Source organism: Aphelocoma coerulescens, chromosome 19, assembly GCF_041296385.1.
Source record: "Aphelocoma coerulescens isolate FSJ_1873_10779 chromosome 19, UR_Acoe_1.0, whole genome shotgun sequence".
NCBI lineage: Eukaryota > Metazoa > Chordata > Aves > Passeriformes > Corvidae > Aphelocoma > Aphelocoma coerulescens.
In genome coordinates, this window is record NC_091032.1 from 3,792,523 (window position 1) to 3,818,993 (window position 26,471).

General features: G+C 42.8%; 1 protein-coding gene across 3 annotated transcripts; it reads left to right on the plus strand.

The window, feature by feature from the left end:
* Nucleotides 1-327: 327 nt before the first annotated feature.
* Nucleotides 328-26,210, plus strand: UBE2G1 (ubiquitin conjugating enzyme E2 G1). 3 transcript variants are annotated; one of them, XR_011155872.1, is made up of 7 exons: nt 328-644; nt 15,356-15,458; nt 18,823-18,920; nt 19,990-20,168; nt 23,345-23,468; nt 25,426-25,461; nt 25,581-26,210. XR_011155872.1 is itself a non-coding variant. In XM_069033191.1 (6 exons), the coding sequence occupies exons 1-5, from the start codon at nt 599-601 to the stop codon at nt 23,429-23,431; spliced, it is 513 nt and encodes a 170-aa protein (XP_068889292.1). In that variant the 5' UTR covers nt 328-598; the 3' UTR covers nt 23,432-23,468; nt 25,581-26,210. The 3 variants fall into 3 exon arrangements, 2 of the variants coding, with proteins under 2 accessions (XP_068889292.1, XP_068889294.1); XM_069033191.1 differs by lacking the exon at nt 25,426-25,461; XM_069033193.1 differs by lacking the exons at nt 328-644; nt 25,426-25,461 and having other exon boundaries at nt 15,371-15,458; nt 18,828-18,920.
* The last annotated feature ends 261 nt before the right edge of the window (nt 26,211-26,471 follow it).

Below are 26,471 nucleotides of genomic sequence, written 5' to 3' on the forward strand. Positions count from 1 at the left end.
ACGTGCAGCAGGTGACACAAGAAGGTCCAGGTGAGGTCGGCATTTCTCCCTGGACAAGTCTGTCCCAGTGCTCTGCCACACTCACGTAAAGAAGTTCTTCCTCAAGTTGAGGTGGAACTTGTTGTGCTTTAGTTTATGGCCCTAAATGTCCTTCGTGAGGACATTCCCCTCACGAAGCGCTCTCCCTTTCTCCCCGCTAACTCAGGCTCGACTCGGGGAGGCAGCGACCTTCCCAACATGGCGGCCAAGCACAACTCCCACCTCCCCGCCCCTCAGCCGCTCTCAAGATGGCGGCGCGGAAGGGCCGGCGGCCGCTCCGGGTGCGCCTGCGCGGGCCCGAGTGCGGTGAAATTCCTGGCGGGGGGAGCAGGAGGTGGCGGCGCTGAGGGCTCGGAGCAGGAGGCGGAGGGCGGCTCGGAGCCACGGCCGCGCTGCCCTGCCCGGGACCCTGCGTGCTGTGGCGGCCGGCGCCGAGCCAGACCCCCGGCGGGCGCGGAGCGGACGGGCTGAGGGACGCTCGCCGCCGCCTCTCGCAGCGCCAGGAGCCGCGCCGTCCCCGCCGCCGCTGGGACTCCCTCCCCGGGCAGAGCGGGGGAGAATGACGGAGCTCCAGTCCGCCTTGCTACTGCGGAGACAACTAGCAGGTACCTGGGCTGGCGGCGGAGGAAGGAAGGGAGGGCGGCGGGTGATCCGCCGTGGGGGAGCAGCGGCCGGGCGGCCTCGGAGGGGCCGCGGCCCGCAGCGGGGGAAGGAAGGGGCGCCGGCTCGGGGAGGGGGCGGGCGGGAGTGCGTGTGTGTGTGAGGGGGAAGGGGAGATTACGGCCCCCCCTCGCCGTGCTGTGCCCAGCCGGGAGCCGAGGGAACTAGGCCGAGCGGGGGAGGGGGAGCCCGGCCGGCGATTGCTGCCAGGGGAGCCGGGGGAGGGGAGCGGGGCCGGCACGGCGGGGGAGCGTCCCCTCGGCTGCCCCCGTCCCGCCGGGGGAGCGCGGGGTGGCACCAGCCGCGCTCGTCGGCCCCCACCCCCACCACCCCCCCGGTGCCAAGCCTGGAGGACTCCTCGTTCCCTCCCCTTGCGGCCCCGTCTCCCTGGGGCGGGGGGAGAACCGAGCCGGAGCTCGTCCCGCAGCGCGGGGGATGCGGGATGATGTTTGGGGGTGTTTGTGAGGCGCCGGAAAGAAGGGGAGGAAGGAGGATTGTTCCCCCACCTCCCGACGAGGCACTCCGGGCCCAGGCTGACTCCCCGCACTCGCACCCTTTCCCGCGGGGACCTGCGGTGCCCTCGTCCCGCCTCCCCTCGCCGGCTCCCCCTCACCTCCCGTGCCCGGGAGGGGGAGGCCGCTGCCCCCTTTGTTGTCAGGAGAAGCGCCGGGGGCTCCGCAGGCACCGGCAGGGGGGAGAGGACCGGGCAGCAGCGGGGGGCGGCGGGTGGGACCGCTGCGGGGGGATCCGCGGGGAGGGGCGGGGGGGGGTCCGCCGGGGGCGAGAGGGCGGGACGGGCGCGGGGGAGGAGGAGTTGGGGACCGGGCTGGGGGACGGACAGAGCCGGGGTGCTGGGCCCGAGCCGGCGGCGGAGGGGAGCGGGGTGTCAGCGGGGTGTCAGCCGGGCTCGGTGTCGCCGCGCCCCCTCCCTTTGTCCCCGGGCGGGCGGGCGGCCGAGCTGGCCCGGCCCGGCCCCGCCGAGGGGACCCGCATGCGCGGGGCCGCACAATGCGGCTCCATGTGTGCGCTGCCACACTTAAAGGGAAACGAGCCGGCAGCGCTCCCTTCCTCCCTCCCCCACTCGCACATGTTCGCCGCATCCTCTGCCTCTTGGGCCGGGATACGGCGGTCCACTCGAGGAAGCGCACGGGTCCGCCCGGTACCTTATGAGAATCGGGTCGCCTTTTTCGCCCCTTACGTAAAAACTGCTTCGTACCCAGATAAGGAAATGTGTGCTAGGTATACCTAAACTCGGGCAATTACAGCGCTGGCTGGAGTTGGCCGACTAGCCATACAAAGGGACAGGGTCACTGAGTGGCAGGGGAATTCCCGGAGGAAGATTTTGGCCCGAGACTTCAGTTAATGTCGTTGAAAGCCTAAAGGTGGAAAGCAGCATTGTTAGCAGTAAGGAGATGAGGTTGCATAACCGGGCATAGCAAGCTGGATGGTGTGTTTCTGCATCTCCAGCACTGTTTTCTGGGTTTGGCTGATGACCAGTTTGAGAAACTTCAATATCGTTAACTACTAGCAGAGAGGGTTTTACCCCTTTAAGGTGAAGCTCTTTAAAAACAAAACAAAAAACCTAGTACCGTGGCTAAAAATCTCATACTGTGGCCTTAGTCCTGAACATCAGCATGCACCTGTTAATGCCCTGGTAACTGCTGAAGTTATTAGTGACACTCAGTGAGGTGTCTGCACGTTCAGATAAGCTCATACTGCCTCGGTATGAGCTTAACTGCAGGAGCTCCACGGATGTGACGTGAAGCTTCTCTCTCCTATATATGATCTCTTAAGGGAAACAATAGTGTAGGATAGTTGCTCTCTCCCTTGATAAAAACAAGCGTTTGGTAATCCAGAATAGTTGTTCAGCTGCCTGAAATTTCTCTTTTAATCTACTAGTTGTGCTCTGCAAAAGAAAGTTGAAAGTTTAGCTAAAGTCTCCTTTGATAGTAAGTATTCAGCTTCTGTGGTGTATTTTTTCTTTTTTTTTTTTTGTCTTGTGAGGTCTTAAGATGTTGTGTAAGCACAGACTGGTTGGATATGTAAGCAGATTTGTAGACTTCTGTCTAGATCTAGGTGTTAACTTCTGTTTAACTTTCTGCTCACTCTTTTCTTAAGGTTTCTCGTGTACTGGTAAAAACTGGTGAGCTTTTCCAGTTGCCCCTATTACTGATTCAGCTGTACTGACTGCAGCCATTTGCTTGAACCATGCAGCTATTGTGGGGGGATGGTGTTTTAAGTAATATCAATACCTTTGGTATCCCTTTACATGTATTAAAAGAAATTGAAACGGTATTAAAAGTGACTTTGAGCATGCATGAAGTGTGGTGAGCATTGAAGAAGAGCCTTGAACTCTTCAAAAATCCTACATGGAATAACTGACCTGAGAAAGTTATCACATATGGAAGAAACTATTTTCTATGTGACATCTGAACTGAGCTGGCACTGGACTGACACTGGTTTTTCTGGTGTCAGGCTGCTTGAAGTCACAGTGCAGAGACTGAGCTTCATGATCTTCCTTCCCTACTGCTGACTTATGTTCTTCCAAGTCTCAGCTGCTCCATTGTGTCCCTTTGTTTATACCCATACTGTTTTTTTTCTTCCTCAAACCAAGAGTCACCACTGGTATTTGCCCTGCTGGGACTGATACTCAGTCTCTCTGCTCCCATGCAGGTTTTGCCTATATCCAGTGTGGTGAATTATGGGGTTGTACCTGGTAGTTGGGTTTTGGAGGACAGTAAACAGTTGATGTGAGTCATGTGATCTAAGCTAGTTTAAATTGCTTTAGATCATTTGCTTGTGCTTCAGTAATGACAAGAGATCTGAAGTTGAAGCAAGACATCCAGAAATGGAGGGAGGTTGAAGCGAGAATCTGAAACCTGTATAATGGTGGAACAGTTGAGGAGTATAAAAAGTCTTAAATGGTGAGACCCTGGATATCTCTTTTTGATGCTGAGAAGAAAAAACAATGGCAGGAGGAGGGAGGAATGTTAAACAGTAGTTCTCAGAGTGGCTACCTGTTTGGTCCCCCATATGCTTTGGTTCTTAGTTATGGGGAAAGACGGTGTCTGACACAGAGCTGTTTTAATGAGCTGTTTTAATTCCTGAGTACTTTGTCAAAGTATAGGTCAACCCATGAGGCTGCTGGTTGTCAGTGAGATGTAAAACGATGGGTCTTATCAAACAGAGCAAAACTTCAGAACACGACCTGAAGTAAGTTGCTCCAATAAGTGTATGAAGACAGGCTCCTATATTTTTTTTTTTTCCTAAAGCAAGCTGGCTTGTAACTTGAGCAGGGAGCTGGTACCACAGCACCATGTACAACATGCTTGTGTGCTTCAGTGGCATGTTCTGGATGCTGATAGTGCTCTGAGAGAAGGGACATTCAATGACAGTCACAAAATACAGCTTCAAGTTAGATGTGGGTTGTTATTTTAATCTCCCAAATTCTATGTGGCTTCACAGCACCTTTGCTAATGAAATATTGAGCTGGATCCCCAGGGACTTAGTGTAGTGGCTGTTTTTATATTGACATGTGCTTGCCCCCATTTAGGTACAAGAACAATTCAAGGTAGTAAGAACTTCAGGTAGTTTTTATGGTTTTTGTTTTGGTTTTTTTAAGTGATAAGGAAGTGATGGGTTTGGATCTCTTAATACCAAAGCCATTTAAAAAGGAGGGTAGTCTAACTATAGCTGGAGGATCAGCAGTGTATCTATGGATATCTGTAAAACTAAATGGTGTTCCATCTCAAATCAACTTAATTGTAAGTTGTAGCAGCTTCTGGAAATATCTTAAAATTCAAGCATATTTGTTCTTACTTTTTTTTTTTTTCTTAAGGAGAGGGGCACTTTGTGGTTTGGTAACAACGTGAAATAGAAGCCATGACCTGTCCATTTCTTCCAGGCAAGGTGCAGGAAAAACTAAAAGAAAAAAAAAAGTGCCTCTGAACTTCAAAAAAAAAAAAGTCTTCAGCAAGTATGTAGATTGGTGTAGCACTGGGTTAGCAGAGTTCACCCCCCAGGGGAGCTGGTGGAGGATAAACTGTTCTTTTTACAGCCCCAAAACTTTATGTTCTTTAAAAGGAGATGGAGACAACAGGGTGTAAAACTTCTCTTCCAGTCTCCAGAGCTGTCAAGCCCAAAGGTTTTACAGACTGAAGTATTTCTCTGAATACTTTTATTTCATCTTTCTGCCAAATTCTTGCTGACACAGAGACTTTAGAGTAGGCAGACATGTCTAGTTCAACCAGCAAAATCACATAGGGAGGATGCAGTTAAATCAGTAGCACACAGTGGAACTAGAAGTGCGAGTTCTCTTTAACATAAACATGGAGCATTGGAAATGGGAATAACCATGCCTTTGTTGGCTGACGTTGTGCTAGGTTGTAAATAATCTCCAATTTAGGATACAGAAAAAGCCACACTAATGCTTTTCTTAAACATGAGAAACATGGCATTATTTCAGTTTAAAGTGTATGCAGCTTCTATTTCAAAGCAGAAATGTCTAATTAAAAATTAACAAGTTGGAAAACTGTATTAAATACTTAATGTTACAGTAGAACAATTTTTACTTTCTTCTGTGGAAGAACCTTGCCGTGTAATGTTGAGCTAGTTGAATTTTTGGCAATTAGATAGGACTTACATTTTAAAAAATCTGTTTGAGTAGTGAATGGAGAGGGAATTGTGGAGTGAAGGATAGCTTAATACAGCAAAGCTGAGATGTGTATTTCTGGGGTGGCTGGTGTATAAGAAACCTTTGTTTACAGTTGAGCACTGGCTTACAGTAAGTTTGTCTATAAGAGTCATTTGAGTGGCACTGATATAAAGTATTAATTTGGTACTAGATTGCATGTTACCTCCATTGTGAAGGTCTGTTCATATGGACAGTAATATTCTGTATTATCCCCAACAATTAAGACTCCAAGGTCCTGCAGATGTCAAACTTAGCATTTGAAATGGTCCTGAAATTAAAAGCAGCCCTGCATATTTTTTTTAGAAGATTCTTTCATGTTTTTAGATAACCATCAATTTTTTGGTTGGATGCTTTTTGGGGTACTTAGGTACAGCATGTGTGTAGCACTCACCTTAATCCCCTGGCAGTGTAGGGCCCTGTTACAGCAAATGAGATAATCCCGTTTCTTGTGAGGTTGTGCTGACAGAATTATCAAAGCTCCCTTGCTCAAGATGGCTTTATAGACAGTATCATTGCTAAAACACAGATCTTGCTCAGTCTCCAGTCACTACAACAGCACAAGCAGCCTGAATTTCTGTTGCACTGTAAATAACATGATAAATGTGACTAATGGCAAACTTTGCCTGCTACGTGTTAGTTTTCCAAATGCTTCTCTTGCAGAAATTATCTGAACTTTGCATCTTCAAAGAAAAGAATATTTATAACAGCAGCCACCAGCAAAATTTCAGGGGTGCTGGCAGTTTTGGAAAGTGAGGTTTAGCTAAACCTCAGAATGGAAGGGCTTGATGACTCAACCAGTTGCTTGAACAGGATGAAGCAATAACCTGCTTCATAAACCTACTGTAGCTGCCTCATCAAGGAGTCACCGCCTTGGCTCTGCCTAGGTCAGTTTACTAATCTTTCAGGGAAAGAACCAAACTTAACCATGATCTCTGAGTTCTTTTCCTTCTCTGCTTGCCCCAAACAAGGCATTGTAAGTTACACCAAAGTAAGGGCATATCAGGATCTGGCAGTAGAGTGATTTATTCCTGTTTTGTTGGAGAATAGTGCAGTGGGAGAATGTTGCTGGAGAGCCTCTGAAAGGAGCACAATTAATGCCATGTGAGAAAATACTTTCATCAGAAGAATTCCTGCTTTGTTGATAAGAGCTTCATTTGGAGATGTTAAATCATGCAAAACCAACTAAGATGTCTTGCCTTGTGTGATTGATACTGATTCCAACTCCAGTATTGGGGTTATTTGCTGCAGAACTGCAAACTAAGGATTTGTTGATTTGCTATATATGTATTTTTTTTGTTTAAGATAAACTGATGTAGAGTGAATGGTCTTCAGGTGAAACCACATGTTGTAATTAGAACTGATTCTGCTTTGACTTTTCTTTATACTGTTGAGGTTTCTTTTAATGCAGGACAGACTTGGAACAATACGTGCATATTCAACTAACATAGGATTACTTGGTCCCTTCTGTGGTTGGTACAAGTTGGTTTTTAGTTCCCTCAAAGCCCTATGTTAAACAGTTTGAAAATAAATGACCTTTGTAGATGAAACCTGTTTGCCTCAAATAGGCATTCTGCTAAATTCTCTTCCTGTAGTGTGTTTAATCAACCTCTGTTTTGATCTGAAATACACCAGTTTGTTCCTAGCATAGAGATGGGGTTCTAATGAAGTGGAACTGAACTGAAAGATGGCTGCTGTTCTGAAATCAAGAACTAACCAAATACTAAAATGAGTGTGCAGACTTGGGTGCCTGGAAAAAAGAGAGCAGGTGGCTTCCGTGAGGGAGAGGACATGTGACTCCTGAAACTCTCCTGTCCACTTTTTGTTCCAGTGCATGGGAATGGAATCAAGGCAACGTTTCACATGCAGGCCTTTGCTCTCACCAAGCTGTGCCTGTTCTGTGCTTCAGTTTTCAGTGGTGTGTGGATATCTGTCAGTGTCTGGTCTTGATGAGATCTTTCACTTACAGTCTCTAGCAGGCTTGAGCTTTAGGCCACCGTGCAAGTGTAAATGTTCAAATTTACTTATCTTTCCTACTCTCGAGTTCAAGGCGTGTCAGCTGGAGCAGAGATCAGATATCCAGACCTTGTAAGAACACTAAGTATAGCAATCTAATTGAAATAGGGTTCCATAAAAATTATTTTCCTGGACAGAAATGTTAGCAGTTTTTGCCCAGGTTTAGAATAATAGTAAAGACTTTTGGTAGAAACCCTCCGTGAAGGTTTTCACATACAGTCTCTCTGTGTGGATTGTTAAGGGAAACCTATTTCTGTGCTGTCATCACACACCTCATAGGTCAAGCTGGCTGTTTTTTTAGCTGGCTGGTATTTGGTGCTGATCCAGAAGATGGTGATGTCAAGAGTCATTTAAAGGAATGTCTTACAACAATTCTGAATAACAATGTGGCTCAAGTTAGGGTATGCAAACCTGTTACTCATATTATAAGCAGGAGAGAAAACAAGCTGAAAAATTGTCCTTGACTTGCACAAGAACGTACGCATATGACAAGGAAAGCTACTGATGAGCTCCTCAGGTGTTAACATCTCCCTGTGGCATAGGCATGCCATAGAGACTTTTCAGTGGATTTCTAATGGTGTTCTGTTCTTGTCTGTGAACCATATACATCCTAGAATCCTTGGCTCTGTGCAGCAGTGCTGTTTCATGACTAACGTGTATATGACTGCTCAGAAGATACTTGGATGGATTTTTTTTTCTTAGCTTTAGTCTGTTGGTAATTTGCAAATAACTTGCAAGAAGTTAATGAACTTCTCCTGTCCGTGATAAACTCAGCTACATTAATGGTGCCTAGAATGGCACAATTTGGTCTTCCCCAATTCCAGCAGTTGCATACAGTAGGCATCTGAAACTCGTAGTCTCCTTTGTAGGTGAGAGAAGTGAGTGTGTGTAGAGTGTGATTCATCTGACCTGTTTTTGACAACTGCTTTGGGATAATTGTGTCTCCGAAACTGCTTACCCTGATAAGAGGTCTTGAATGCTGCTGAGGGTGACCATCTCAAGTACAGACAGAGGCAGATGGCCATTGAATGCTTGTCTACCTCTTAAGAGTGGAAACAGGCATCAAACATGGAGGACAAAGCAGAGGTGGCATTTCTGTTACGCCGAGTGTGAGAGATGAATGTGGCCCTGTGTTGCAGTTGACTCTATGGGCAAAGCACTGAATATTCCCTGGTGACATAATTGCTTCCTTTTACATGTGGGTTTCAGAATCAGGGTTCTTCCAATTCTTTTTACTATCCTTGTTTTTCCCTTCCTCATAACACTTCCCCTCAAAATTCAGAACTTCCTGGGAATTATTTTGTTGTGGTCTTTTAGCAGACCTTATTCAACCTCCATTTTAACCTGGGTGGTATAACTCTGCTGGATTCTGGTCTGATGGGATACACTGCATACTTCTAGCAGTCTAGTCAAAGAAGTCTCTTCAGGAAACATTTTATCTTGATTTCTACCAAAATCACGTGACTGATAGTGATTTGAACATATATTCTGAACTTACTGCTGAGAACCTTAATTCTGGAAGCATAACTTTCAAAACTTAAAACAATACTATGACATTTAAAGGTTTTCATCAGATGAGTATGTTTTGTATTTCCAGTGATTTGGACAGGAAAGTAATTTGAACACCACGTTTGTTTTCAAAGAAAATATTTGTGGGCTTAGTAGGCACAATGTGGTCTACAGTAACTTAAGTTACTGAGTTTAGATATTTGCTTAATGGCAAATGCGTTGACGGAGGGGGAAACAGACTTTCCTTCTGTAGTGTGGGATGTTGGGAAAGGACTGGTTTGAGTTTGTGTACACAGAAGGGTCCATGTATGAAGAGTGCTGCAGAAAGGAAATGCCTCAAAATAGGTTGTGACTGTTCTTGCCTGTCTCTAGGACTCTCAGGTGAAACGGTGCACAGGATCAGACCGTGGGCTGGGTAAACTGGGTTGCTGGTGATCTGTGCTCTAGTTGAGACTGTCTAAGAGCTGGTTTTGAGACCCATGAGAGAGAAATCTGAAGGAGCGTTGACAATGTCTACTGGTGTCCACCTCCATGGGTTTAAGGGATTACAGGGAACTCCTTAAGAACCAAGTCAGTACCAAAGACCTGCAAGCTCCTGGTTGGTGTGTTAAGACTTAGTTTTCCACTAAATAACTAACCTGAACTTCCAGTTGTCTGTCTCCAGGTATGCCATGACTCCTGTGTGGAGCTCCTATGTGGAGCTCCAGAATATACAGAATCAAGAAACTCAATTTTTAGCTTAATTCTAGAATAGAGTGACACCTTACTCATAAAAGAGTTCCAATCTCTATTTACTCAAGTTTCACTGGTACCTTAATCCTCATACCTGTAGTGTCAGTTTTAGGAACTTTGGGCTAGTGCTGCTCCCTACTTGTTTGCAAAGCTGAACTGTGGCCATGGCTAGGAATTTGACTGGGAATAAAACCAAAAATCAAACAAGAAACCTTGTCCTCTGTCCTTTCAAAATCTACTTCCCTGTGCAAACCTATGGAAGACTTCACAGGTATAGCTGAGGAGATGGCAACTGAAGCAGTATGCAAAGGTGCACAGCACTGCACTGAGATGCAACTTGCCTGTTAATGCTAGTTGTGCAAGCTTTCTTACATATTTTCTGAACTCAGAGAATTTGATTTGTAGAAGTCTGAAATGCTTCCCTTATTAAGAGGGAGTGATTTGTGGAGCACTGGAAATTAGTTAGTTGCCAGGCTAAAGTCAGTTCTAAAGCTGCTACTGAAATGGTTGGTAGAATCTCTGCTTAAGACAGGTTTGTCTTTACCACTTTAGTCTCCCTTCAAAATAGTTTCAATGTCCTTCAGAGACAATCTGTTCTGTCTTAAATGTTGTCTATTTGTTACTCCCACAGTGGCTATCAGGAGCGTGTGCATATTTTGTGCTACGTTTTGTCTGAACTTCTTGGATGAGCTTGTGAGCAAGACAGAACATGATGAAAGCAGATAATATGGAGAGCTTGGGAAATACATCTCCACATAGAGATCATGTTACTGTATCATAATCTCAGCCTGAGTTCTCTAAAATGCGAGATTCTACAGCAGGGTCTGCGGGCAACAAAGTTTTGGAAATCGTAACTGGCCTTAGTGAAGTAATAGCACTATATGGAAGTCACAGGGTGGGGTGCAGAAAGAAGAGTCTAAAATGAGGATTTGCGGTGTGAACAGTTGTTAGAATCTCCTGGACTAGTTCTGAGCCTCACAAAAAGCAACGACCACATGAGCTTAAGGGGCAGCAGATACAAAGTGCTGATAATGGCCTGCTTGCTCTGAGAGCTGTGTAAGACAGCTAGATGGTTTATCCAGAAGCCTTAGCTGGGACTTGGGCTCCCTAGTCTCTGGTTTTGTGCTGTACTCTCTCCACTGGCTGTACAAAACTCCAACACTGTGTAACCTACTAAAAAGGCTGCTGTTAAAAAATACTGGAGTTCATATTTTTGAAAGTTTTGTACTGTAATGGAGCTTTAAATGCTCAGAGTTCATATGCAGTGGCTGGCTGAGTGAGACGTCAGGCTGAAAAGTTTGGATGCCGTAAATAGCTGTTCCATGGAACTATGGGGCTCATTCTGCTTAGTCATTTTTGTTGATGCTGTTTTGCTTTGGGATTGGTGAAGTCTCTTGGCTTATATAAAGGCAGTTTCAGTGAGTGTGGGAACATCGGTAGCTTGATGTAAACTAAACACTGAAACTGGAAGTGCAGCCTATGGTACTGTGTTGGCTCAAGTTTAAGGCAGTGGTAATTTAGTTCTGTTTTAGTAAGAGCTAAAGGGACAGACAGTGTGGCAGATCATGTGAAAAGGGAGACATGGGGCTTTAAGTCTGTTCTGGATTTAAACAACTCCATTGGATTATGGGCCTTTAGTCTTCCTCACCTCCCAAATCAGGTATTGGATTTAATCCCAGGTTCAGGACTGGGATTAAAGGAACTGAATGTCTAATTTATAAGCAGACACTGGATTCCGTTCCAAGTATGTTGCTGCCTGGCAGCTGTCCAGGTGTGTGCTGCTTTGGCTGTCAGCTGCTGCTTGGTTTGCAAAGGGCTCTACCTGAAACTGCTTCTAGACTGAGTGTAAGAATGTTTTGGGGTTTTTTTTCTTTTACTGGGTAGAAAAATGCCTATTATATTAAATAATCAGAAATGCAAAAAATGTTGTCAAAAATACTAAACCACAGATTGTAATATATAGTAGTTGCAAGTAAGTGGCATTTAGGCATGGACACGATGGAAATATGTTAATGTACTCATTTACGTTTAAAAAGTACAGCATATCTTTAGCTGCACAAGAAATCTGAAAGTAAAGCTGTTGGAAGAAAAATGTGGAAGGATCCAGTTCTTTTTAGGTGTCTTGCTCCTCTGCTTTTCCAGGACTTGTAGGGCAGTTCTTCATCAGGGCTTTGTAGAGGACCTGCACTAAGAATTTGTTCCCCTCTCCCTACCTGGAGAAGGCAACTGAATCCTGTGCTTTATCCACATGTTTGTCTAGGGAAGCTCCTGTTGAGGCTGCAAGCAGTTCAGTGCTGTGGTTGGTGGGGACTGACAGGCACAGGGAGCAGGTGTCCCCTGCTCTGGGTGCAGTGTCAGTGTCACTCGGTTGCCGGGCAGTGACACCAGCCTGGCACCAGCCCTGTGCGACTGAGCCGTGTGTTTGTGTCTATTCCTTTTGTGCCCTGCCTGCATCACTCTTCCTCTGGGATTTTGGTGCACGGATTTCACTACTGTGTGAGGCTCAGCTAGTGAAGAGAGAGGCAAGAGACAGGTGGTATTACCAGTTAGCTTTCCTGATACACAGCACTGACTATATCCAGGGAAAAAAACAAAGCCAAACAAACCTTGGGCCTCTGCGTTGTCAAGTTTTAATGAGTAGCAGCTATTGGCTATCCATGGTAAAGCAGCCAAGGATGATGCTTTTCATATCTCAGTGCAGAACTTTCCTGAGACTTCCTTTTTTGTCTGCCTACCAGCCATGTTGTTTAGTTTAGCATAAATAATCTGGATGGAAAAGCTCATTTTTAAGTTGTTGGTAATTCTGCATACCTCTCGTGGAGAAGGTGTATGAGCTTATGTTCATTGTTTTTCCTCAGAGTATTTCTGCAATCAGCAGCTGTTTCAGCTGTGCTTCAGTATTGCTGTCATGGAAGGAAAATAACCTTTTCACAAGCAGACACTGATGCCACCTCTTGTAAAAGAAGTATTGTGTGCATTGCGTTTATAGGCAACATCCACTAAGCAAACTTCTTTAACTGTTTAAACTGAAGATTTTTGTGAATGATTTATCCCTTTCATACAGTTTACAGATGTTCCACTTTAAAGGAGTTGGCATCCAGGACTCTTACTCCTTCTCTCAAATTCTCTTGCAATATAGTGGTACATGGTCCTAGGTGTGAGTTGGAGTATAAGAGCTGTCTTTCTTTGGGAATAAATACACGAAAAATGTTTTGAACTACTTAGGGATAAAGTTGTTTGATGCTGAGACAGATGTAGAAAGAAATTGAAACGGCACACATTAAGAGATAGAGAACAAAATGTGTATATTGGCTTCGGAAATAGTGTGGCATATTTAAATAGAGAGAAACATTCTGAATTTTTTTAGTCTTAAGTTCTGGCAGTCTTTAAAATCTTATCAGTGAGCAGTGATAATTTGGAAACAATAAAGAAGCTAAATGTGAGCAGTTTGAGTTACAGCAGCTCACACACAACTCACACAAATCCTTTTTTCTCAGCGGAAATGCAGAAATGATGGGACTTGTGTTTCACAGGCTTAAATTCATGTCTTAGGTGAGATACTCAAACCTAGTGTTTCCATTCTGACTTCTGTAGTTACTATGGTGGATATTCTGTATTACAGTACTGATAATACCTGAAAGGATGGTGTAAGTGTCCTGAGCAGAGATGGCTTTTTTCATAAGCAGTAGGCAATTTTTAAAATGAAATCCTGTGTGAAAAAGCAGGTTATATTCAACTACTGATGTGGTGGAACCTTTAATAGACCATGCTGAAGAAATGTTTGTATTAAGGAGGTAAGGGACTGGTGAAGCGCTCTCTTAATGTGAGATGCTCACCAAGCTATCTGTCCTTTCAGCTAAAATTAAGTAGTTACTCTGGCTTGTGCAGCTGTTTCCACAAAGTTTCATAGATGCTAGAGTCTAAAAACTGATTTGCTTGGAGGAGGCATAGCCATGCTGTAGCTTTTGGGTTTGAAGTTGGCATCTTGGTTAGAGAGCCTGTGACGTTGCCTTTTTTTTTCAGGCATTGTCTGGAAAAAACGTGGTTGGGCTCAAGACCCAAATCTTTGTCCTGCACCTTTGGGACTGGGTGGCTGACCTCACCTCCTGATTACACCCCTCTGAGTAGCTCCTAGGAAAACCCCTTCCAATATCTGTTCCTTGGCATTTTAGAATTGTGTCATCTTTGTGGATAAGTTTGACTAAATTAGCAATGACCAAAATTGATGTTCCTGCTATCTCCCTCTTCAGGACCTTGGTCTTTCATGTGAACTGAGTGCTTTGTTTTCCCCATGTGGACTTGGATTCCTCTGTGTAGGGTTTGAATTGATTCTTCTTGCCTTTTTCAACAACACTTTAAATAGTTCAGAACTTAACTAGCCACCAGTGATTGCAAGCCTTGTGGGCAAACCAGTTTGAACTTACTGGCAGCTTTTTCTCCAGAAAGATACAAGGTTCTCACTTGAAGTTCTGCTGCAGGTACCTGAGAACATTATATATAAGGCCCTCTGAATTTAAGTCTGTGTAATGCTGAGAAAACAACACAAAGTACAGCTTTTGGGTTTAAAAAATGGGAATATGTAGACAAACTGTGCTGTGGAACAGAACAATGAGGGCTGCATGGTGTCTGACAGGTTGTAAAATAAATATGGGTGTTTTTTTCCCCAATAACTACCATTCTTAATTTAATCTGGAAGTTACTGACCAATTGAAAGAATAACTTTTTTCCCCCCTTCCCATACTCTAAGTACCCAAGATCTATCAGGATTTTGTCTGTACTGTTGGAAATGCTGGATGAAGAATTTGAATCTGGCATAAATACGGCATTTAATGTAATTTCTGACCTGAAGCTGTCAGTTAACAGATGTTCTTGCCTTCCTGCTCTCACCACTGGATTATAGGCAAAACTCATTTGAAGTGTTTAATTCCAGATCTTACAGGTCTTTTTCCTGGAGCAGGCTGAAAACAGAAGTTCAGTGGAGTCTAGACCTAGCTGTGACTTGTGTGTAGCTATTTCCAGAGAAGCCTCTATCTGGCAGTAACTGTATGAAGTAGCCTATACACTTAGAATGCTGTATTGCTTATCACTGAAGGAAAAAACTGTGAAGCAAAAGGAAGAAATAAAAACAGACAACCCCATACTGGAACAGCACAGCAGCTTATCTTCTATGTTTTCTCCTACTAGTTCAAAGTATAGTAAATCATTATCTCCAGAATTTACTGGCACAGGTCTCAAATGCTTTCAGATTCTGAAAAAAAAAAATCATTTAAATGAAGTAGAATGTTACTTTAAAATAAAAACATTTGTGTGACTTTGGTCTGCTGTTGCCAATTTCTAGAGTTAAAGACAGACTCTAGTTTAAGATGACTCATTGGGGTTATTGGAAAGCTTTTTTATTATTAGAAAGCCTGTTTCCTGACTTGAGCACTCATTGGTATCTAGTTTAGGAGACCATGTCCCATAGTTGTGCATTGTTCTGGCCCTTCTGGTCATGGTGTACTCAGAGAGTTTTAGGGTCAGACATGGTCCCAGCTCTGGCAGAAGTGTTTGCAGTGGGGGGAGCTGAGGGTACTCACCCAGGCCATAGGTCCATAAGCAAGCACTGAATGTCATGGGGTTTTTTGGTCATGTATGGACACATGAGCAAAACCAGCAAATGTGTATTATAAACACTTAAAGTTACTCTTAATTTTTTTTTTCCCTTCACAGAGCTCAACAAAAATCCAGTGGAAGGCTTTTCAGCGGGCTTAATAGATGACAATGATCTTTATCGATGGGAAGTCCTTATTATTGGTCCTCCAGATACACTATAGTAAGTACTGATACTTATACAGAAACTTAAGTGACCTCGGATTTACTAGTTCTAGTTTGCTCCTAGTGAGCAGAAGCTAACCAAAACTTTAGTGCTAAATCAGGTAGTGCTCTTCTGTTGCTAGCAGAATACGTGTAAATAGCTGGATTTGCTATGTAGAAGTTCTAAACTGCTTTGCTCCCCTGGGAAAAGGCAACACTGATCTCTTTGTACTTGTATGGAAAAGAAAGAGAATAGGTACACTTAGAGGCGGCTTCTGTTTTCTTTCACGTGTAAGTAAGGTAGATAAAATCCACTATTTGCTGTTGCTGCTGGGAGGCTGTAGTTCAGCTGATAGTGCTGTGTTTAACCATTACAACTTCATGCTTGTGATGGTAGGAAAACACTCAACTCAAGCGGGATGTAGTTGGAGGAAGCCGCAGCAGTCCACAGAATTAGCTTCAAATCCTGTCGGTTTGAGATGAGGGAACTTCCAAGTGTCACCTGGAGTACTTTGGGGTGATCATCTACTCCAGTTTCTGGGAAAAGGTTCTATGCTCAGGAGAGGTCAGTTTGAAGTGTACTCCTGAAGATGAACTTTGTTATCTTAAGATGTTGCAGTAGTAAATTACTGATACAAAAAGCCCTGTGACATTTACTTGAGGTCAGTTTTGGTTGCAGCGTGGAGTTGTGTACGTCTATCGGCAGACTTTGAATAAGTACTTAAACCCAGCAATCAAATTGCTTGGCTTTTCCTCAAGCTCACTACACTGTGGTTCTCGTGTTTTGCGTGATAATGTTTCCTCCAGCTTCTCTTTGCCTTTTCTGAACAGTCTTGTGGTTCTGTTATATTCTCATGGCTATTTTATAAATACTGACAGTAAAGAAATGCTGCCTCTAATTGTTCATCATCTTAGGTGTTAAAAGTTGCAGTAGTGTTTTTTTTGCTCCACTTTTATAGGGTCCTGTAGCAGTTTGGCCAAATTTAGAAATACATCCTCTGATAGAAGGCAGGTTACAACCAGCCAGTCCTCCCCTACCAGGTTCAGGAAAAAAACTTTTTCCTCGAAGGAAAGTGAAAGAGATAAAAACTATTTATTTAACAAACACATGGGAAAAGGATAATACTGCTAAATAATAAAACCTCTCACTGTGGAGAAAAACCTGGGAAAGTGTTAGAGTCCTCCCTTTGGTCTTCCTCCTCCTTGGAGCTGGGACTTCGCCCAGGGCCAGGCCCTCTGTGCTCAGTGGAAAGTCCTCCTGATATGTTCTGATATTGAGGCAGTCCAGCAGAAAAAGGGAAAAAATCTGAAATTCCAGAAAAAAAAATCAGAAGTTTAACTCTCCATCTCTCTCTGGAGAAAAAGAAGCTGAAAAACTGGCCGAAAGCTGGCTGGAAAACAAAACTGCTTCCTCTCACTCCTGCCGCTGCTGTTAGAAGCCAGAGGAGTCTGTATCTCTGTGTCCTCGAAACATGAAAACAAAGCTGCAAAACTGCTTTGGAGAAGTTTTGCTCAGTTTCTCCTTGCCCCCCCCCCCCCCCCCCCCAGGCTCAGTTTAAAGGCATAGAAAGGCATATATACTAATTTCTGGGCATGGGCAGTGATATGGGATACAGCATAAAGTCACCTCAAGACAGGTCCCGAGCTTTTTTTGAGGCTTTTTAGATAAGAAACTCTCTTCTGTTCCAATCCCCAGTTGCTGTTTTTCAGGGTAGTATTACACTGAATCCTTCTTCCCTGGGCTGTTTGATAAGGATGGTCTTGCATAATAGTTTAAGTTAACCAACTTTCAAGCTTCAGTCTCATTCCTGGTCCCACTTAATTTATTCTGAGTTTACTTGAAAATACTTTAGACATAGTGCATTAGTCTACTGAGAGAAACCCTTTTATCAGGAATATTGCTAAAAATGGCATTGATCTCCCTTAATTGACAGCTGTATTTCATTAACTGATTTCTAATGTATATCCAGTTTAAAGGTTTTATTTATATGCAGTTGATATGGGGCAACCAGGGATGCCCTGCAGTCTAGTAGCTTTAGGATCTGCTTCTTTAAAAAGGGAAAGAAGGACTTTCTCAGTTACAAAGAAAGGGTTTGACCAGTTTGGGGCTCTCAACAAATGCAGTCTATCTCTCCTTTGTCTTGACATTATGGGTGTTAAAATTCTGGACTTCTTACCTTTCCTGGGATGAAGGATTCTTTGGAAACTGCCTGCCTTTTCTAAAACTTGTGAAAAATGAGTGCCATGGGTTCAGATCCCCTCAGCTGCTTCAAAGAGCCAAGTTACTTAAATGCAGTGTTTTTTGAGGTTGGTTTTTTGTTTGTTTGTTTGGGGGGTTTTTTGAGACAGTTGCTGTAACTGCACACCTTTGGTTAGTGGTGGTAAAACATGTTATTTTCTCAGTAGCCAGTGCACTTTAGAGATTCCTACTCCTTTACAAATACAGGAAAAAAATGGCACTGAGCAGTTTTCTACAGCAATTCTTTTTTCCAGTGGCTGCTGAGGAGTAGCTTGCCACACTCCTGCCATCAGTGCAACTCCTGCCATCTTCTTTGGAGGTTTATGTTCCTCTTTTTGTTCTGCCTTGGCAATTCCAAATTTTGTTACAACCTTCAGTTAGAGGAAATGACAGTAGCAGGACAAATGTTATATTATTGACATTAGCAAAGTATTCCATCTGTAAACCTTTCCATCTAATACAGGCCTTCACATTTTTCAAAAGGGACTATTCCTGGCTTATAACTCCACATAAAACCTGGATGTCTCTTGTTTATTGTTGTTTTCCAGTTGAGTGGGTAACTAATGCAGAACACCTCACTGTCATGCCTGAGTCCCTTTAACTTAGTGTTGAAAAGGTAGCATTGGAAGTCTTTTTACATTTAATGCTGTAGACACAGCCAGAGCTTTCTGCAGTTTTTCCCTGGGGCTCACTGCTGCAGACTGAGACCACAAAATTAGGACTGAGGTCTCTAACAGAGGAAAATGGGTGTCTTCTGGGCTGGACATCAGAAAGGCAGTTATTGGCAATACCTTTTTTTTTCCTGTTAATAAATGTACTGGGAGGGAAAAAATGTAAGTTGTGATTCCAGATGGGAAATTCCTTGGCAGTTTTTTGATGATTTTTTTTTTTTTTCCCTGTGGTTTTTCCCCTCTGGAATATCATCCTAGTTCTAAAAAAAATCATGTTGGAGAACTGGCAGTATCTTGTGAAAGGATCTTCTCAATGTAGAAATGCTTTACATTGCATATGGAAGTGTTGGTACTGTTAATTACCAACATGATGTTGTGTGAGGTGTAAACTTAGAGGTTTTGATACATCAATAAGTTCTGATCTTCAGCTTAAGCTTACAAGAAACTCTACTAAGATATTTTTGATTCCCCAGTGAAGGTGGTGTTTTCAAGGCTCATCTTACTTTTCCAAAAGACTACCCACTGAGGCCGCCAAAAATGAAATTCATCACAGAAATCTGGCATCCGAATGGTAAGAAATGTCAAAGTTTCAATTTCTTTTTGCAGTTCAGAACTAAGATGCAGGGAAGACAAGTAGATACATTTCTGTTTGTGTTAGAAATATGAAACCCTGCTTTTACTTTGCCATTCTCACTTAATAGAGAGCTATTAACAATGGCAGAGTTTTTAATAGTGCTGCTCTGAGAGCATAAAATACTCTTAAAGTATTTTCAGAAGCTAGTCAGAGTAGGTTCTTGCATTCTTGGTAATTGTTAAGGGATTTTTTTCTTAATTTTTTTTCCTAAGTGCAAAATTCTAGTCTGAGGAAAAACTTGAGTTCTATAGCTGCCTTTTGTTATACCTTCAAATATTTCATCTTGCTGTTACTGACTTGGCAGTTCAGTATAGAAGGCCCAAGGTTGTCCTCATCTAGTGAAGCATGAAAAGAAATCTTTCAGTTCCTCCAAAGGAGACTTCTCCTAATGTCTCATTTACTTATAGGCTGTTGGAGATTAGATGGGAAGGTAAAATAAAATGGAAGATGGTTTTACTGGGAAAGAGAGATGCTCTTCAGCTTCAGAAACTGTAGATGTTGAAAGGTGGGAGGAGACAGTGCTCCCATCAAAAGGACAGGGAATATTTTAATGCTGTGTCAGTTTCGGCTCTGGAAATATCAGAGTACTTGTCAGGCTCTTTCTAATTCCAGCAGTTTAAATCATACTTCAGTATGTTCCAGTAATATCCAGCTGATGCTGTTGCTGTGGAAGAAAAGTGACTCTCTAGTTTGCTGAACTTAACAGAAAAAGCTGTAGTGGAAGCCTGTCTAAATAAATAGTCTTGAGAGTTGCAGCATGATGCTAGACTGAGTCCTTCCTCCCCATGTACCCTCTCTGTCAGGAGTTCAGGCACATTCAGACTTCCACCAAGCCCTGTTCATTACAGTTTAAGTTCTGCAATAGTTAATTACTTTCCTTCTTTATAAAGTGTTTTCACTAACGTGTTTCAGACTAGCTGGAATGAAGATGAACAGTTCCATGACTGTCCTGAAGAAATGCCAGCATGTTGTTCATTGCTGAAATATGCCTTGTTCTATTTTGCAGTTGACAAGAACGGCGATGTCTGCATTTCAATTCTTCATGAGCCTGGAGAAGACAAATATGGCTATGAAAAACCTGAGGAACGCTGGCTTCCCATTCACACAGTGGAAACTATAATGATTAGTGTTATTTCTATGCTGGCAGATCCCAATGGTGATTCTCCCGCTAATGTTGATGCAGCGGTAAGACTTTCCCTGGTCTGCCAATTGTCTTCAATGTAGAAACCTTGCAATGGAGTTCTGTTTCTAGTTTAGCAGACAGTAACTTTGGGAAGAACCTTTTCTATCACAGGCTAAGGCTACCTTTTTATTGGGAAAAGCAGTGATGATGTCAGATAGAGCTACTAATTACCCTTGGGAAGTTTCTTTCACCTCTCTAGAACAGTCTTCTTGTCCCATGGATTAGAGCAGTAGGTTTGACTGTGTAGGTCTGTGCTCTGAGAAGGTGCTCACAGCCTTCACTGGGCATCTGGCCTTCAACTCAGCAGGAAGGGTTGTCCCAGACTAGTCTGAGTGGCTGAGGAGTGAGGAAAAATGGTCTGATTTATAGTCAAAGACCAGGGTGAATCTGCAGGCATAAGTGAGATGCAAGCGTTTGATGCAGCACAGTGTTCTGGAGCATGGCCTGTGCTGTGTGCATGTGGGAACACAGCTATCAGCTCTCTTGAAGAGCTGTGTTTAGAGCAGAATAATAGTTGAGAACTGTTTGTGGTGGGGAGAGGAAAAATCTCAGTTCTGGAAGGGCATAGGGGAACGGACTTCAGGCCCCACTCACCTGACGTGCTCTTGAATTGCAGTTCAGCAGTGAGTGTTGTCCTCTCACAAAAGAGATGTTCTAGCTCTTTTAACTGTGGGAGTGAGGAAAAAGGAGATGGGAATTGTGAGATGCAGAGTTTTGTAAAGGAATGTTAACCTGCTCTGTTAGCTGAGCTATGCCTTCCCAAAGCAGGTGAAGTTTAGTAGTTTCCTGGAGCCTTTGATTTACTATGTTGTGAGTATTTTCAAAGGTGGTTGAGTTCTGCTGAAAAATCATCATGGGAACAGACTCATGTGGAACAAATTTAATGGAAAAAAGACAGAAAACAAATAAAAAGTTGTAGTGAACAATTTCCTCATTCAACCTTTTTAAGTGTTGGATCTCCCCTTTTTGTGTCATGTTACTGGTGGAAACAGACACCCGGGAAACATGGACATTTCCTGCTGGCAAACCTGAGAGCACCGAGAGGAGCAAGTAATTAATGAAATGCTAAAAGTGCAATTAGAATTCCTCAGTTCACAAACTCATGTATGTTGAATGTAGTTGGCCTAACCCTGGAGAAAGCACATGCTTTTAGCTGTGCTTGTCACCTTCCTGACATCAGACTTTTTGTATTGTGCCCCACTCTGACACCTACTTCAGGAGTGGGGTTTTTATTTTTTTTTTCCTTAGAAAAGTTAGACACAAAATGAATTTGCCTTAGGGTAAAGGTCAAAAATGAAAACAGCTTTTTCTAGCCCAGCATGAAAGAACAAGAAAATCCAAATTTGCCTGTGAAGATAGTAGTGAGTCATCACTTTGGATGCTAGGAACTATATTTCTGACTGTGGCATGACATGTTTCAAGGAACTTTTAAAGTGCTGCTTGAGCAGTTGGCTTCTCCTGCTGGATCAGAGACCTCTTCATATTAGCAAAAACATACTGATCAGGGTAATGAAGAATCAGCAGCTCCTGTGTTTACTACAGTAATAAAATTTGGCAGTAACTATAAGATACTTTGTCTGCTGTCATTAATTTCTGCTTTTAAGTGAGTCTAGTGAATAAGGTGTTACAGGCAGTTCACAGAATTATAGGAGCCAGGGGATATACCTGCTTTCTGGAAAAATGAACTATGTGTGTTGGAGTACTGTCTCTTGGAGTGGGAGAAAAATGAGGATCAGGAGCCTGAACATATATTTTGAAAAAGCAAATAGAACAGTTCATGACCTAAAATTACATATTTGGAGATTCAGCTGTCAAATAGGAAACTTTGCTTGCTACTCAAATCTGAACAATTCATAGAACTACAAATACAAAGAGTAGAAACCAAAACTAAGACTCTGAAGCTCCGAGGGCACAAATTCAATGCTTTTCTTGGCCTTAAGCCATCTTGTGTAAGCTGTCCTGTGTCCCAATCCAAGGAACCAAATGTTTGCTGCATGAATTGCTGAAAAAGAACAAATTAATTAGTAGCCTTATTTGTGCTTTCATAGGAGACTTAAGACATGCTGGGCTCTCCAGTGTGCTGATTGTTGAAGTGATCTTGGAGGTGATGAATGTTAGGGTATGCCATTTTTCACTCAAGTGTACTACAACCTTCACTCCAAGTGGGGGTGAAAAGGTGTTGTATGCTAGATTGCATCAGGTAAAACAATGTGGGGGTTTTTAACCCCTTCCCTCACCCCTGCAGTAAGAATATATTGCTTATATCAGAAACTAAGAACTTTAGAACTTTATGAAATGAGGGGTTCTTTATATTTTCCCCACCACTTCTGACTGGAAGGTAGTACCCAGCATGTCAGTTAACACAATGCTCCTGTGCTTTCATCTGAGCTCATTGTGAGCATGGCACAAAACAACCTGGCTGCACTTTTTCATGTAGGTTTTTGTGATACCTTGATGTGTGCATCTCTGGGTTCAGACTCCCCTCTTACCTATCTTCCTGCTTATCTTTATCTTTGCTCTTCATCTCTGCAGTTCTGAAATCAGATCCCTGTCACAGACACCAGCCCTGTAGATGAGCTGAGTATTCTCCTAAGGTCTTTCTCACAGAGCCAATATCTTACAGCCATACCTAACTATGAAGTGTTTGCTTTTGAAAGACACTGCTGTCCCTCTTCTGGATACTGTGACTTCTGTAGTTCTGTCCTGGAGTGTCCTGGCTAGATTGAAGGGAACTAAAACTGTCCTAAAAAAAATATATCTCAGAGTAACTACTGGCTCCACAGTACCTGTGTACCTTTCTCACCACTGCAGTTAAAGACATTAACACATAACAGCTTGTGGTCTACAGGTTGAGTTTGCTGCTACTTTGCAGGCTGAAGCAAATAGATTTTAGCACAGTGTGAAATACTGGTAAGCCACCAGGCTAGTCTTGGAGTATGCCTAAAATCCAGGGGGAAAATTACATCCTCACTGTCTTGTGAGCAGCGGGCACAGAAACCCAGAGCAAACTTTCAAAAGTCCTGAATATCACAGATTTTCAGTGAGTATCTCAATGATTGTAAGCAAATACAGGTGTTGACTAGATGGCTAATGTCTGAAAACATAAACACCAAGAGTCTTCCTAGAGCTTGTGCACTGTTGCAGGACTGACATCTGAAAGCTGTCTATTCAATTACAGAAAGAATGGAGAGAAGACAGAAATGGAGAATTTAAAAGAAAAGTTGCCCGCTGTGTAAGAAAAAGCCAAGAAACTGCTTTTGAGTGACACTTATTCAGCAGCTAGTAGCTTCACTTTTTTCAGGGTAAGTATCCTTCTCAAGACAAGTCAGTTACCTGAGTTGAGGATTTCCTGCTTAAGTGTTGCTGAACTATTTTTTTTTCCCCCGTCAAAAGCAAAAGAAACACGCAAACCTTTCTTCTCAGCTGCATGATCTCAGTGGAGCTCTTTGGCTGTATATAGTACTAAAGACTAAAATAATTTAAGTGCACTAGACAGCCTGTTCTGCCAAAATTGGGGAGCTTCTCTTGTATTCTTGCATTTTATGCTGTTCAGAAGTTGAACTTCTCTTTATCAGAATTCATCCTGCTTTATTAATGGCACTTAAAGGTTACTGGAGCTGTGATAGAAGGGGGTGATAATTCTTTGAGATTCATTATTTTGAAGAACACTTGTTAGAATCTTAAAAGCATCTTAAAAGTCTTGTTATCTCAGGAGTTGCAGATTATCTTGCAGATGTTGGTGACATGTTGCACTTAGGTATTAAATGAGACTTCAGTGAGGTTGTCAGGAACCACTGAGAAGGGTTTGCATCAGGTATCTATGGGAGTTTTTATAGAAAGTCTCCTGGCACAGCAGAAAGCATCAAGTTAAGATATTACCCATCAATAATATCAAGAGAGGTGGTGTTCTCTTCTGCAGCCCAAAAAAAACATTTTTAGTGAGGAAGGCTTGGGAATAACGTCATAAAAACAGCTGTGTTCTGCTTGGAAACTGAACTGTGGCATATCTGAGAGCCTGGACAAGTTTTGACCTGAGAGTAGCTGACGTGATATTTGCGTTTTATGCCACCTTGTTAAAGAGCTTCTGACTCAAGATACTTAACTCTAATTTACACAATCCCATCTCAGTTTTAATGGGACCTTTTTTTTTTTTTTTTAATAACCTCTCATAGAAAGCTCTGTATTAAAGCAGGGCTCTTAAATCCCTGGCCTTTGGTCACTTTATCTTGGGTATGCCAAGGGAAAACTCCATCCATGAGCTAATAATTTCCTACTCTTGCTTTTCAAAGCAAAACAGAGCTTCATGTTGAAGCTGCCTTTTCTTAATGGTTGGTTTGGCAAATAAACTGCTCTGATCCATTTGGCTAGAAAACTCCAAATCCATATTTACTGGTTATCTACAGCATACATAATTCACAGGGACAGAAATATGGCACTGTATGTAGTTCAGAGGGGTTGTGCTGACTGAACCAGAACAACATACTACATTCTTCTGCTAGGTAGTTTTTTTCATCACAGTTGTACAGGAGAGAGTTCCTTTCTTACCCTTTTATTAGCACTGGGGGGGTTGGGGGAAGGCTCCATCTGTGACAAATTCGTTCTGCAGTCTCTCTTTGCAGAAATGCTTTGATTGAAAGGAACTTTTTCCAGTACAGATTAAGCATGAAAAATGCTTAATATTGATCAAAAGACTAAGCAGAGGAACAGAAAGTCTTGTACAATTGCCTATAACTGGAGTGCAAGAATTGTTAATGCAGCTGACTCTTTTTTTCCTGTCTTGGAGAAAGGGAGTCACTGTGAGTAACACTCCAGAGTATCCTTAACTAACCTCAGCTCTGTTGCCATGTTGAACTTAGCTATAGTGAAACAATGCTCTTGACAAATATTTTAAGTAATTGGCTGTGTTGCTTTTTTGGAAGGCAAAAGCTTTTCTAAGTCCTGGTGACTCCTCCCAAGTGAGTGATGGGCAGGGAATTGGATGAGAAGGGGCCACAGCTGGTTTCAAACCAGCCCAGTGTGATTGGGGGCTGTGGTGTCAGTGCTTGCTGAGCACTGCTGTGCCATTTGTACCTACCATTCACAGTAAGTAATGCACAGACTTTTCAGTGATAAATCTGCAGTGTTTAGCCCTATGTGTGAATAATCAAAGCTTTACACACTATGCACTCCACAAGCAACACGAGTAATAGGAGCCAGAAAGTCTGATAATTGAGCTTGGATACACATGTGGTGTGCTGAACTAACTCCAGTCTTTCTCAGGTGATGAGTTTGGATTTATCCATCTTCTGTCCAGAGGTATGTGAAGTTCTTGAACAAGTAATAGTTGTTAATTACTTTTTCAAGCTTAAGAAATATCTTGAAAATAATTGAGGGTGAGGAGGGGTTTTATTTTAATACCTGTGATTTCTTTGCAGGTCTCCAATTGAGAAACATGGCACTGTTTTTTTTCCTGCACTCTACCCACCTATTGCTGGACTTCTGTTGTTACAAGTTGGCAAACACTGGCTGGAACTGGGCTGCAATAAAACATGCCAGTTATCAATGCTGACAAGAGCCTAACAAGTGCCAACACAAGATGATTACGCATTTTGAAATCTAATGAACTGCTTTAACCTTCAGGAAGAATTGTAAAGATGTGTACATAGCACAACATGATCCGGATAATATATATACTGTTCATGTACATCCACAAATACACATTGTACCAAATAATGCTGTCTGTAGTTAGGGATAGAATTGTGTAAATTCTAAAGATTTTAGCAGGTTTTTTCTCTCCCTATTCATTGTTTCCTGAGTTAAAAAAAAAAAAAACAACAACTTGTGAAGCATGTCAAAACCAATTAGGATACTAAGTTGGTTTTTTGGTTTTGGTTTTTTTTCCTCCCAGTTTAATTTTCCTTTGACCCACTGAGGCTTAATTAAAATTTCTTGCTTATTAAAGTTTAGTATCTCTTTTTTTTGGTTTTTGGAAATGTGCTCCCTTTTATTTCCCCCATCAAAACTTAAAATTTTCCTAATTAAACCCTGAAAGGATTTGCTATCAATTACTTGTGTCTTCTTTTATGATGACCTTTGTAGTCTCAAAGGTGCTTTTTTTCCCTCCCACCCCTTTTTTAAACCCAATTACTCATCCTTCTTGAATTGGGTATAGCAATAAAACTGGCCATGGAGCACCCCTGAGCAGCCTGATGGATTTTTAACTTCCAAGGACTTGAGTGCTTTCACTTGGAAGTTTGGTTGACTTAAGTTAGTCCAAGATAGGAATGAGCTGCTTCTTATGGGTGAAATTTTTGGTTTGCCTTTTT